General features: G+C 40.9%; 1 protein-coding gene across 1 annotated transcript in view; it reads right to left on the reverse strand.

The window, feature by feature from the left end:
* Positions 1–4,367: 4,367 nt before the first annotated feature.
* CNTNAP4 (contactin associated protein family member 4) overlaps positions 4,368–13,056 on the reverse strand; it is a 239,836-nt gene continuing 231,147 nt past the window's right edge. Inside the window, exons 22-24 of the mRNA XM_070398223.1 lie at positions 11,538–11,756; positions 11,136–11,207; positions 4,368–7,166 (exon numbers count right to left, since the gene is read on the reverse strand). Of these exons, the coding sequence (XP_070254324.1) occupies positions 6,973–7,166; positions 11,136–11,207; positions 11,538–11,756 (485 nt within the window). The 3' untranslated portion in view covers positions 4,368–6,972. The remainder of the gene's footprint in view (positions 7,167–11,135; positions 11,208–11,537; positions 11,757–13,056) is intronic.

Here is a 13,056-nt window from a genome sequence, read left to right on the forward strand (position 1 = left end):
CGTCCTGCAGAACACACTTGCCCCCATGCTGGCTGCCTGCGCAGTACAATTATTAAGGGTCTAGTGCAGCCGTGGGCAAACTACGGCCCGCGGGCCGGATCCGGCCCGTTTGAAATGAGTAAAACTAAAAAACAAAAAGACCGTACCCTTTTATGTAATGATGTTTACTTTGAATTTATATTAGTTCACACAAACACTCCATCCATGCTTTTGTTCCGGCCCTCCGGTCCAGTTTAAGAACCCATTGTGGCCCTCGAGTCAAAAAGTTTGCCCACCCCTGGTCTAGTGCCTTAGGGCAGAGGGCAGAAAACAATGGCCTATGGGTCAAATCCGGCCCACTACCTATTTTGTACATTGTTTAGTTGGAATGCAGCTATACGCATTTTTTAAATACACTGTCTATGGATACTCTCATGTGACAAGGACAGAGCTGAGTCATCGCGGCAGAAACTGTACCCCCAAGCCTGAAATGTTTACTCTCAGGCATTTTACTGAAAGTCATCTGGGCATGCTGGGACATCTCCAAAGTAAATAACAAAATAGACAAGCGGTCCACTTTGGACCACACAGCCCTGCCGACCCTATGCTCTTAGTGGGGTCACTGGTGGAAAAGATGCTGTGGGACGTCACTGGCAGTCACCCGTGGGAACGTCACATTGCAGTCATTGAAGGTTTGGGAACCATGCCATGTCATCTGCAGCAGAGAAACATACAACTTTCTACAAAATCTCCTGGGATGCCACTGAGCCCTGCTAGAGAGGAAGTCCTCACACTGAGACACTGAGCTGAGCTCTATTAGACCCACCAAGTCAGGAAGTTAGCTGTGCCCAGCAGAAAGCCATCTTGAATTGGAAATGGTGCATGTCGGACAAGCATCAGCAGGCACGAAGAAGCTGCACAAGCCACTATCCCAGACCCCCTGCCATCCTCTACGCCTCCCAGCACATTTCCGCAGCCCACACTTAGGGAGCATGGATGGTCCTTTCCTACCAGTGGCTGAAGAAGGGAAGAGTATGGGCTTGGTGCATGAACGGGTTAATTTCGAGCTGGTGTGCAAACTGGGCAGGGACAGCCCCACTGCTGTCCCAATAGGGGCAGCACCGAAGGAGAGGGGTGAGGAAAAGCCTTCCCCGCAAGGAGCACAACTTTTGGATGGCGCCCCTGGTCATCACTTCGTGTGAGAGAAATGCCCAAGGTTCTATGGTCTTACAGGCAGGGGTTTGGCCAGCTGGCCAGGACCTGAAGGAGGTTTGGAAGATTGGAGACTAGGAAGTCCGAGGTAGAAGCATGTGGTGTGGGCACAAAATGTAAAGATCTTTGCCCCCCAGGAAGCATATGCTACCACAGAATCACCAGGAAACCACAAGCAGACAGAATGACTTGGCCAGGTGGTACCACCCAACCTCAACCACTGGGCACTGAACTGCTAGCGCAATGGGTGCATGAACAGAGCGGCCGCAGAGGCAGGACTGGGAGCAGCATGAGCTACCACTCCGGAGTGTTCAAATGGTCCCCAACAGTGTCCCTTCTCCAAAATGCTCCCCCTCTTCATGGACACCAGTTCTGTGGCAAGTTGACTCCATCTGGCTGTTTTAACCCTGAAAGGGACAGAGACTACTTTTGATTAGAATCACTACTAATTTCAGCTATGGGCTGCCTTTACTGCCTGCCTGCAGGTGCCCACACACAGAGGGTCCACATAGGCCCTCTGATGGTCTGGCATGGGAGGGACCGGCATATCTCACGGTGCGTGCTCCTCCCACACTCCTTCACTCATACAGTGTTAGGTGGGAAGTTCTGTTAGGGTAATTGCCCCTGATCCGTAATAATAGAGCTATTTTTAGACTATGGAGACAGGAAGAACATGTTGAGCATGTAGATACTCTTCTGACCAATTTTAATAAATGCAAATGTATAGCAGAGGTCTAGTAGACAAGGGTTCAAACTCTTTGCAGAGCTGTCAGCTAGAGACATGGGAGTCTGTACGGGCTGTTCAGGAGGGAGAGGCAAGTACCAGTTACAGCCAAGAGACCACCTGCAGGGGCAGAGTCTATGATTTGTCCCACCCTCTTTCCATCTCACCAGATTCCTGGGGGAGTGTCTCCCAGAGCCGACAGGAAGCAGTCGATCTGAGCAGCACAGGGCTGGACCCAAGGATGCTGTTCTGTGCTACCCAGACCCCTGTTCAGGACATGACTTCTTTTCCCCAGATGCTGAGGAGAATTGTCCTCCCTCTTCAGGAACTGCCTAAGCGGAAGAGAGCTGTCTGTCTAAGCTCATGCCCACTTCACCAGGCAGTCCCATCCACCATCTGGTTGATACAGAGTATAAATGCCCACCCCCCTCATGTCAACTCAGGGGCCATACCAACAGGTGGGCTGAACCCATGAGACGGCATCACAGTCCAACGTCTCCATCTGCCCATGCTTCATCGCCCTTTCCCCCACAGGTGCTGATCTCTATAGGACTCTCTAATAAACTTCTTTCATGATAATCTGTCTCAGAGTTGGCTTCCCAGGGAACCCAGCCTGTTACAGCATGTAATTAAGAAACAAGAAGATAGTTAAAAAGACACAGCTAAAAGAGCTCAAGCCCTGGTCGGTGCTCAGTGGTTAGAGCACCGGCCCACGGACCTAAGGGTGGTGGGTTCAATTCGCGGTCAGGGTCACGTACCTTGGTTGCAGGTTTATCCCCGGCCCTGATATGTGAGGGAGGCAACCAATCAATGTCTCTCTCTCTCTCATGTGGATGTTTTTCTCTCTCTCTCTGTCCTCCCTCCCTATCACTCTCTTTAAATATCAATGGGAAAAAATATCCTCGGGTGAGGATAAAATAATAATAACAATAATAAAGACCTCAAAATACTGGTGGGGCGATATGGTAATGGAGAGCTCATGTAAGATTTCTCATACTCTTTGAATTTTAAAGTATATGCATGTAACTTAATATATATTTAAGTGTAATGTTATAAATAGAGAAAAGGACAGGAAAAATGATTGCATTGGAGAAGCCATTATAATCATGGGTCTGCCTGTTTTCCATCCCACTTTCATTTGCAAGTTTTCAAAGACTTGAAGACTTTGGGACCTACAGATCCACCAAAAGCCCGACTCTCTTACCACCTCACATGCAAACTGTTTCATGTTCCCGTCCTCCTCGTTTCGCTTTCTTGTAGGCATGCATGTTCTCACTCACACGCATCTCCAACACACAGCCGGCTTCTCAACTTTTTCTTCCCGTTACCACTCTCCAGCTTCCAAACTTTGGAAAAGCAGAAGACAAGCAGGACATATTGAACATACCTGGGAGAGTTAAATAATCACCTGAACACGTTTTGATATGAAATGTGTCATCTTTCTCCTATCCTAAGGAACATACTTGATGCCTCATCACTCAGATCTAACTCATCCTACATATTTCATAAAGACTATATATGCTGCGGGCTGGAGGGGGTTAAATGGGGGGAAAAGGCGGACATCTGGGATACTTTCAACATTAGAGATAAATTTAAAACACGAAGAAAAAAAGTGCTGCAATTAAAATTCTCTCTCCTAGAATCAAGGATGATACACACTTAATATTTCTTTAAAAAAAACAACAAATCTATTAATGGCAATGACCTATCAAATAAAGGTTTGTGTTCATTTTTAAAGGATCTAGAAAAGATCTACAACTGTAGGTCATTCTGGACAAAGAGGATATCGAGATCCTTCCAAGGTTTGACCCACTAAATAATTATCAAAGGCTCCAGGTCTTGGAGGCACGAAGGTCAGCAAACTGTGGAGTGAAGAGGAAACTGCAGCCCCAGCTTCACCACCTACAGGCTGCCACGGGTCCCCGGGAACCTCACCCGTGCCTGCACCTCGGACGCTCCATCTGCAGACTGAGCTGTCCACACCACCGAAGGCCTCGGTGCTCTCCACCTGGCCGGGCGGATGCGTCCCAGGCTTGTTAGAGGTGAAGGACAAGGCCGTCGGATGAAAGACAATTCTACATAATTGATTTCTGTTTGGTTGGTTGTCTGGTTGCTTCTTGTTGTTGCCTTTAATTAACCATGTAACGAGTGTATTCAGTGTGCTTCAAAGAGCAACACTTGGGATAAGACAGAAAAGAAAAACGGAGCTGTTTCCTAGAGTGGACAAGGGCTATTTCGGTGGCATTGTTTCTACAAAATTGAGATGCCATTTCCCACGGATGACCCCCATTTCATGTGCACACTGACTCTACTCTATCTGCATATTGCACATGGGAATTGAATGAGATGTGGAAATGTAGTTCTCTCAAGAAGAGAAGGTTAATTAGGTATTGTTTTCATTTGAAATCACAAGTAAAATTTTAAAACGTTTATATTATAGAAAAGTGCACTATACAGGATGAGGCAAACTAGGTTTACAGTTGCTCTTATGGAAAGTAATACAATAATTAGTAAATAATAATACAAGAATAAACTGTGTTTTTGTGTACTCAAAACTGTTAACTTACTTTTGCCCCACGCTGTGTTTTCTCATATAATCCTGTGCATCTGTGAGTGCTCATTGGCCAAGCTCTCTGCAGAAGTAAAAGGACACCCCCCAATTTAAATACATAATAATATCTCAACGAACAACTGCTTAACAAGTCATAGTTCTCTGGCAAAACTGAAAGTCTAGTTTAATTTTCTTTACTTGTTACAATCAGTAAACCTTTTCCTATTTTTTTCTTTCATTTCTGAATCCATTTAAAAGAAAAAATACATTATAAATACAGCTTTTGTGAATTCATAATAATTACAGGATATATCAATAGCTTTCAAAAAACACACATACCAGTAGAGAAGGCAAACATCTACACATCTTTTTACTGTTTTAAGAAAAAAAATCCAGTATAATTTTCTCATTTTAAACTTTTGTACAATGTTTCTTAAAATATATTGTGCATTTAATTGAAAACTGCACTTTATTAAGAAAAAGAGAAGGAACAAAGATCACAGATCAGGAAATGAAAGTCATGGCGCGTGATGTATCGGTGCATTTTGATGCCATAATGTTGCAGTTTCGAGCCGTGCAGACCACAGAGCACTATGCGGCTTCACCATCCATAAACCTGTCTACATTCGAGCTCCTAGCCAGGTAAATGCTGCTACTAAGTAACATAAACATCTGTAAAAGATTCAGGCCTGTTCTGATGTCCATATTCAGCTTTGCATCAAATAAAAACTACTATTTCTACGCTCAAGCCGTCACTAGCCACCACCACAAGCCTTTCAAGTAAAAAATAAAAAATATGCCATTTGTCAACACAGGTCCTTCATGAACTACTATATTAATTCATATCCTTAAGTTAGTCAGGCATTTACAGAAACATCAAAATGGAGATACTAGTAGTGCTATGAGAAAAGACAGGCAGGTTTTGTAAGGAGGGTTAAAAAGAAAAAAAAAGATGCCTAATTGATATATTTCCAAATTATGCTGGTATGGACAAGCTAAGGAATCCAATTTTTCCTTAGTAGGCATCTCGAAAGTGTGATTATAAATAGCAAAGTGCCTTTATTATTTAATTCTTTGTGGAATTCAAAGATAGCTACATGCAAATATCTTGTTTACATGGCCTCAAATTGTATCAGCTTCCTAAGGTTATTGCTAATTCTTTAATCTCTTGGTATGTGTATATCCTCTAATCAGAAAGTACTAGTCAGTAGGCTATACTGACTTTTGGGACTTTGTTATAAATGTACCCCAAAGTTTTAAATGAGAAGTGACTAGAGAGACCCACTTAGTATATATCATATAATATGTCATCAACCTTTAGAATGAGCAGACTTTAATTATTCTACCAGTTTTGCAGAAAGGGGGCATGGTTTCTACTTGTATTTCAAAAAGTATGCTCTGGTGGTCAGTGCACAGCAAAATGTATGCCTAAAGGGGTATATATTTTAGAACAGGGAATGGAGCTCTACGCTTTAAGTGTCTCTTTTTTTCCTAATACATAAGACCATGCTCCATGGAATATAGTGAAGGGAGATCAAAGAGAAGCTGGTGAAAACTTCAGAAAAAAAAGTATAAAACTATAAAGAAAACAGACATAACATTTGGGGAAAATATTCTAGGCAGTAATAGTTCATTTGAGATATTACAGTTGTAAATAAAGATAATATTTGGCAGTGTTAAGGATTGTGTTTTTATATCAACAACTTTAGTTATCAACATTTCATAATCCTTGGGAAATTGGTCTTACCCAAGGTCTTAACTACTGACACTCCCAAACAAGAATAGCAAATTAAAGGCCAGACATCACACACTGATGACCAATGCACTTTCTGAGTCTTGTTACATATGAATTCTATGTTCAGAGCTGAATTCTGACACTCAAAACCTAATGTATTCAAAATCATTAAGAACAGTCAAATAGGAAAAGAGCAATACAAACAAACCAATGACAAGAAAACATCTTTCAAGACTACTGATCAATTGTATTGAATGTAATACAGAGAAAGGCAAAGGGGTTTGTTTAAATGCTTTTGGCCACTGAAGATGCAAACACCAGCCAAACAGGATCTTAGAAGCGTTTCCAGGTCTATGGATAACACCAGGGGAACACTAAAGCAAACACAGCATATGTTCTCAAACAAAGCAAGGCCATTCTAGTCCAGTTTTGATATTTACCTCGAACAAAACTCATGTATCACATGGTTGAAAGACCAGGGGCACAGTGTTTAAAACCACAGTCCTCAAGCCAGTTAAACTTGCATTTCGATCACATCAGAACATTTGGAAATGAGCAGCACGATCTAATTCCTGCTTCAGACCATGACTGCTAGGGAAACGTGTCACTGGACGAGGCCTCCTGGAGCCATCGTGGGTCTGGACATGGCGAGATGGCAGTGCTGCAGATCCATCGCCTGTACATTCAATGCAAGAACATAGTGTTGTCCATTTAGAGCCCCTGGCTATTAAAACACACTGTCGTCATTGTAAGCTAAGTCATGGCTGCCAATCAGAAGAAGTACTCTTTCTGATTTTCACTGACTGCATTTTGTCTATCAAGCTGGCTTTTCAAAACAGCCTCGGCTCCGTCTACATTCTCTGACCTTTTTGCCTCATTTCTTTTGTATAACCTTTTCTGCTGATAAATGCGAACAGCTATGGCAGTGATACACAGCAAGATAAAGATCACAACAGCTATCAAACCTGGTGAGAGAAGAGAAAAGAAACCCAAAGTCAGAATGTTCGCCTGAACAGAGACGGTATTGACTTCATTGTTTCATAAGTCCTCATAAAATCATTTTCAGCTTAAGTCAAAATTGGAAATATCAAAATTTCAGATATTTCTGAATCAAGCGGCATCATGATATATTGAGTTTACTTCTGAGTTCTATTACCCTTGAGGATGACTCGCCCCCAATTATTCTGGATGTATATTATATTGAATTTATTTCTCGCATTTATATTTAACACAAGAAGGTCTCTAAGACCATGTAGTCACTTCAAACTAAGACTCAGACAAGTTATAATTATTTTGAAATTACAGGATAGTAGTAACATCGCAAAATAATTAAATGTGTCCTCATACTTAAATATGTAAACATTTTAATGATGTTGATTTTCAATAATTTGTCATATGCTGAGTAGCAGAAACAGGTTATATACAGTATATGAATAATCCTGACTAATGAAATATATTGATACCCATATATAGGTACATTTAGATTATTTCTATATGAAGAATATTGATTTTTTTGAAACTTCTGGTTGTAAATAAAAAAGGCTTGCACTGCTAGGCAACCACAGGAAAACAAACAAAAGAAAAAAACAGATCCATTCAAGAGTGTCTCTGACGAAACACTAAAAATTACTCATCTCATTAAATCTTGACCTTTGGTTATAACTCTTTTTAACATTTTGGGTGAAGTAATGAAAATTTTCCATAAAGTACCTCTGGTTGTCTACCCTGAAGTATGACGGTTGTTTCCATGCAAGTGCTTGCGTGAATGTGTGAGCTGTGAGCTGTCCTAGTTGCTTCTTGCTGCACGGAACACCGTTTCTATTGAAAGAATGACTGACAGACAAACTATGATTGTTTGAGACCTGGAAATTTGGCAGATATTTTCTCTAAAATGAAGGAAGTTCCATTTTAGAATGTCCCTTCAAGAATGGCAGATAGTATACAGGGGTGGGCAAAAGGAGGTTTACAGTTGTGAGTACACGAAAGTTTATTCTTAAATTATTATTTGTTTGTATTTTTCCATATGAACAACTGTCAACCTACATTTGCCCACCCCTGTGTATATTATCAATGATAAAGTCAAGCTTTCACATGAAAGACAGAATCTGGGAAGCTATTGTCTGTCACCGTGCGTTGGAGAGTTTCCTAACACTTAGACTTTTCTGATGAGATCCGTAGAGTTGTTAACTAATGGTTGTTTTTTACAGACAAAAATAGGTACAATGAAAACAGCAATGTGGATCCTATTGTAAAACTATGAGTCTTCATTCTAGTTTAATGGAGTCCAACCAAGCCAAACCTACGAAGGGTCCCATCAGAGACAGTAGATTCCTGAGCACATGATTTTAGGGGCAGGTTCACTAGAGCTAATCATATCATTGCCAGTGACTAAGTGGATTTTTGTCTGGGTCAACCTTATCTGAGGAGAGCAATGTAGCTAAATCTAATATAAATGTGGTAACCAAATTCTGTACCTCAAATCTGAAGAATTTACTAATGGGTATGGCTATTTTTGTTATGATTAGCCATATTAATAAATAATAATTTTAATCGGAATATCTATTTGTTGTTATATTTTGCCTCTCACCTTACAAAAGCAACCAACCAGTTGAATTGCTATAAATATCTCTGTCATCTGGTTATAGGCCTCTTGCTTAAAAAAGTGTTCTGAACCATGTCAACATGAAAACTGATGGAGACGTTATAGAGAGCAGGGTATTGCAACTATAAAATCAACATCAGCATCACACTGGCCCGGGGAGGGCATCCAGACAGTCCATCCAAAGTCACCACTGGGTCTGGAACTAGCTTCTCCGTGTTTGTGATTTATGTCCTTTAATTTGGGGAAGATGCTAAGCCAGGATTTGTCACGTCCAAGAAAAACCTTGATTTAACCTGTTATGCAAATAATACAAAAGATATTCTAAATAAAATATGGCCAACAACTGCACTCTATGCTGTTGCCATCTGAAACTCTGTGTGAATGTGTTTTTATGAGGAAATTATGTAGCTTTCTCTCTGTCTAAATCTGGCCATCCATGTTTGTGTGGCCTGGCCAGAAACCCTCTCCAGTAAATCCAGTTTTTAAATGTCTTGTTAAATCAATTTCCTATATTATGCTATTCAGTGTTTGTAACTGAAGAAAAGATCATCTGAAATATAGAACACTGGGGGATTATCCACTTGGGGAAAATCCTTAAATGAATTAATTATTGTTACACTGTGGGTGCAGTTTATAAGTAACTAGACAATGGGGCGAAGAATTCTACCATGATGCTCCCAGATGGAGAAATGCACCCAAGGATGACACTCGGATTGAGCAGATAAACTGCACATGGTCCCGGGCAAGGACTTGTAGAAGGCCATGGCCAGCTGCTCTGCCTCTGAGGCTCAGTCCCTGTAATGATCAAGGGCAGATACCAGATCCACAGATCTTAGCGAGTCCCTGAGCTGCAAACATTCCATATTGTCCTTCTCTGCTCTACGCATTTGAATCAAGTAAGAATTTCACAGGCCATCTGTAACTTGTTTCCATTCTAAATAACACAGAATGACTTAACAGGGCTCTCCTTTACTCTGCAAATCTGGCCAGTGATCTTTGACCACAGCAACAGTATTCTAAAGAGTAAATACTTAGTTCTAACATTGACCTGACTGTGCAATCACTCTCTCTCCCCCTGTATCTCTATCTCCCTATATCTATACTGGTTAAATGTATGGCAAGCACCATTATGAGACTGAGACCATTTGTTTGCGTAGAAACCCTGCTTTAAAATGTTGAGATTGAAATGCTATAGCTTTAAATGAGTTTTCACCATATAATGTGTTACTAATATATTCATGTATTTCTTTTTAGACATACAGTTATTAGCAACTCTTCTAACAGGTTTTTTGCTTCTTACATGACTAATTGGGGATCCTATTTAGGTAGCTTTAATTTATACACCATGAATTTGATAAAAAGAAGAGCAATGGGAATAGCAATGAGGATGTGAATATCCTCACAAAGATCTGACCAGTATTATACTGCCTAAATAAAATCCTAATTACTTAAAGGAAGGTGATGTCTAGGTGAGTAAGGGTATAAAAAAATAAAACCGAAGCTCACGTAAGTTGCCCAAGTATATGAGTAATCACATTATCTGGCAATGTAATGAAATAAATGTTTACTTTTTATGTTCATATGTGCAGAGTGTGGAAAAAAGGTGAGTCAGAAACACTTCAATAATCTGATTATAATGCCATTCTTAAAATCTTTAATCTTGAAGAAAAAATTTGGGGGGTTGGTATTGAAAAAAATTATGTCTCAGAGAATATATGTTTCATTGCTAGGAAGATATACTCAAACCTTTTTGTTAATTCTGCAATTTAAAAATGGTTCCTAGTTAAAATAACTAGGAACCATTTTTATTCAATTTGCCTAAAATGTATACAAATGTAAATAAAAATATAATATTTATTGATGGTAGCATCTAAACAATGGAAATGTCTGTTTTATTAATCATTAAGGCAACATAAAATATACGCTTCTAATGTTAATCTCAGGTTTTCTCAACTCTTTACATAAACCCTTGCAGAAGCAGTGATATGTCCAAGAAGCCATCAAAAATGATACTTCTTAAAATATATGCAGAATCACCTAGGGAATGTAGATGGCCATTTTCCAGCTAAATTATATTCTTTATTACAGTTTAGCAACTATTCTTTAAGTGTGGTGCTTCAGTAAAATGATCAATTATTTACACTGAAAATCTCCAAGGAAGCTGGGAATTTAGGAATACTCCTCCATAAGACAATCCAGTAGGAATAATAAACCAATCCCCTGGGCCTCAGGCTTCAGTGGCTAACACTGAAAGAGTTTCTAGAAGGCTAGAGATCCACCATTCCCAGCGATAATAAGAACCAAAGAAGAGCTCCTTCATGCTTTCTATTACCTCCAATTACGGCAGAGTCACTTTTGATAGCATTAGCTAGGGGCTCTCTGTCATCTCTTGTTCCAGAATGATCTGCAGTAAAAGGACAAAAGGGGGAAAAAAGGAGGGGGTGATATATGCAAGTAAAAAGAATTTTGAAAATGTCATAAACGTTTTAAAGCAGAACAGAATGTAGGTCAATGTGGGATCTCTGTTATTTTAAACTTAAGAAATGTCAACTGCGATGTCCCGCATGCATAGGAAAGTGAGAATATAGAGAGAAATGGGAAAGGGAACTGAAAGTTAAAAGAAAGCAATTTTAAAAAACCATCTGGAGAATGTCGCATCACAGCAGCATCGGAAGTTTTTGAGGCAATGGACAAGCTGCGTTTGTGGCTGGGTAACGACACACACATATGCTACCTGCAAAGGAGTGCGTCCTTTCCCTGGATGTGGCGTCAGTGCCAGCCTGGGCCACGCAGCTGGACTCTGTCACGTGCCCTGAGACAGTGACAAGGGCGGAGCGCCTGGGGTGCAAAGCAGCCTTCAGAGGGGCCACGTGGCTGAGCTGCACGGCAGACAGGCAGCCCAGGAAGCCCTGCGCACCAGCCAGCGCCGTCTCCTGGTCAACATCACTGTGCTCTGCAAAGACAAGGAAACGGCAGGATTAGTAGTGCAAGTAGGGAATGCTACGATGGAATGTTCCGGGTCTGATAATGCAGCAGCTGTCTATATATTTAGTCACTGCACACACACACACACACACACACACACACACTCACAGTGACTAAATTCCCTTTTTTGGCCTTTATTTAAAAAGTCAGATCCATTAAGTCTTTTCACAATAACTGCTGAGCCTTTCCAGGTTAATGAAGGCAAGATTTTAAATATGACTAATTACATATGACAAACTCCTAGGAAATGATTAAAGCCTCCATAAGAATGGATCAGGATACAAACAGATGAGGGTTCATGATGATGGTCTCACATAGTAGAGGTTACCGCCCCCCCAATTTTTAGGGAGTCTCCCTAATTGCTCATGGACAGCAGTAAGAACTTTCATGCCTTTCTTCCAGATTCAATGACTGACATCACTGTGCGCCCCTGAAGACAGGTCTATACTCCCCCAATTGAATGAGCATTGAGTTAATATGGGACTGTTGTGGAGCAGAGATTGGCTTGAATGCCAGAATATTAATTCATAATTTTACAGTGAAGAATAGATTTCTATTTTATGCTTGAAGAGCATGCATCTAAACAAGTGCAGCGAGGTAGTGTTAGAGTTCAAAGGTTATCAGACTGCAGTGGATCCATCCATCCAATACGCTCTCCCCTGCCCTGCACATATGGAGACATGGACCACATGTGCATTTTGGTCTCTCTTTTTAAAGAATAACATAATAGATACTAAGTATTTATTGAGTGCTCTAAGGGATCTGCATGTTTGTGCGTGACCCCTGCAGTTGTCATGAGTATCTCATTCCAGTCATATAGAGGAGACACTTAGGCTCAGAATTTTAGGGATTTGCCTGAGATGACACAGTTGGCGTCATGTACTGGACTCCAGGCCTGTTGGACTTCCAACCACAGGCTTCTTTTATTCATGAACCACTCTCTGACAGACAGATTCTTTCCTTGGCTCTGCTCGTATCCTCTGCAGCACCTTTTATTTATTTTATTATTATTATTTTTGGCTTGAGAGCAGCTATTCTTGGAGTAACTCTGGGCAACTCAGTTCTGACTGAACTGTCTCATCATATCAGGGTTTCTGAAGGACACTTCCTTCTCCGCCCTTTTCATTCACATTTTATACCGAATGATAAAAATACTGATGGAATATTTAGTATCATGAGCATCATTCGCTATAAAAAGAAAACGGTGCATTAGAGGGATGACATCGAGTTCCTGTTGTGGCGGATACGGCATTCAGCTCTAGTCTGTC

Source organism: Myotis yumanensis, unplaced genomic scaffold (assembly GCF_028538775.1).
Source record: "Myotis yumanensis isolate MYYU_CA2020_CCGP unplaced genomic scaffold, mMyoYum1.0.hap1 SCAF_18, whole genome shotgun sequence".
Classification (NCBI taxonomy): domain Eukaryota; kingdom Metazoa; phylum Chordata; class Mammalia; order Chiroptera; family Vespertilionidae; genus Myotis; species Myotis yumanensis.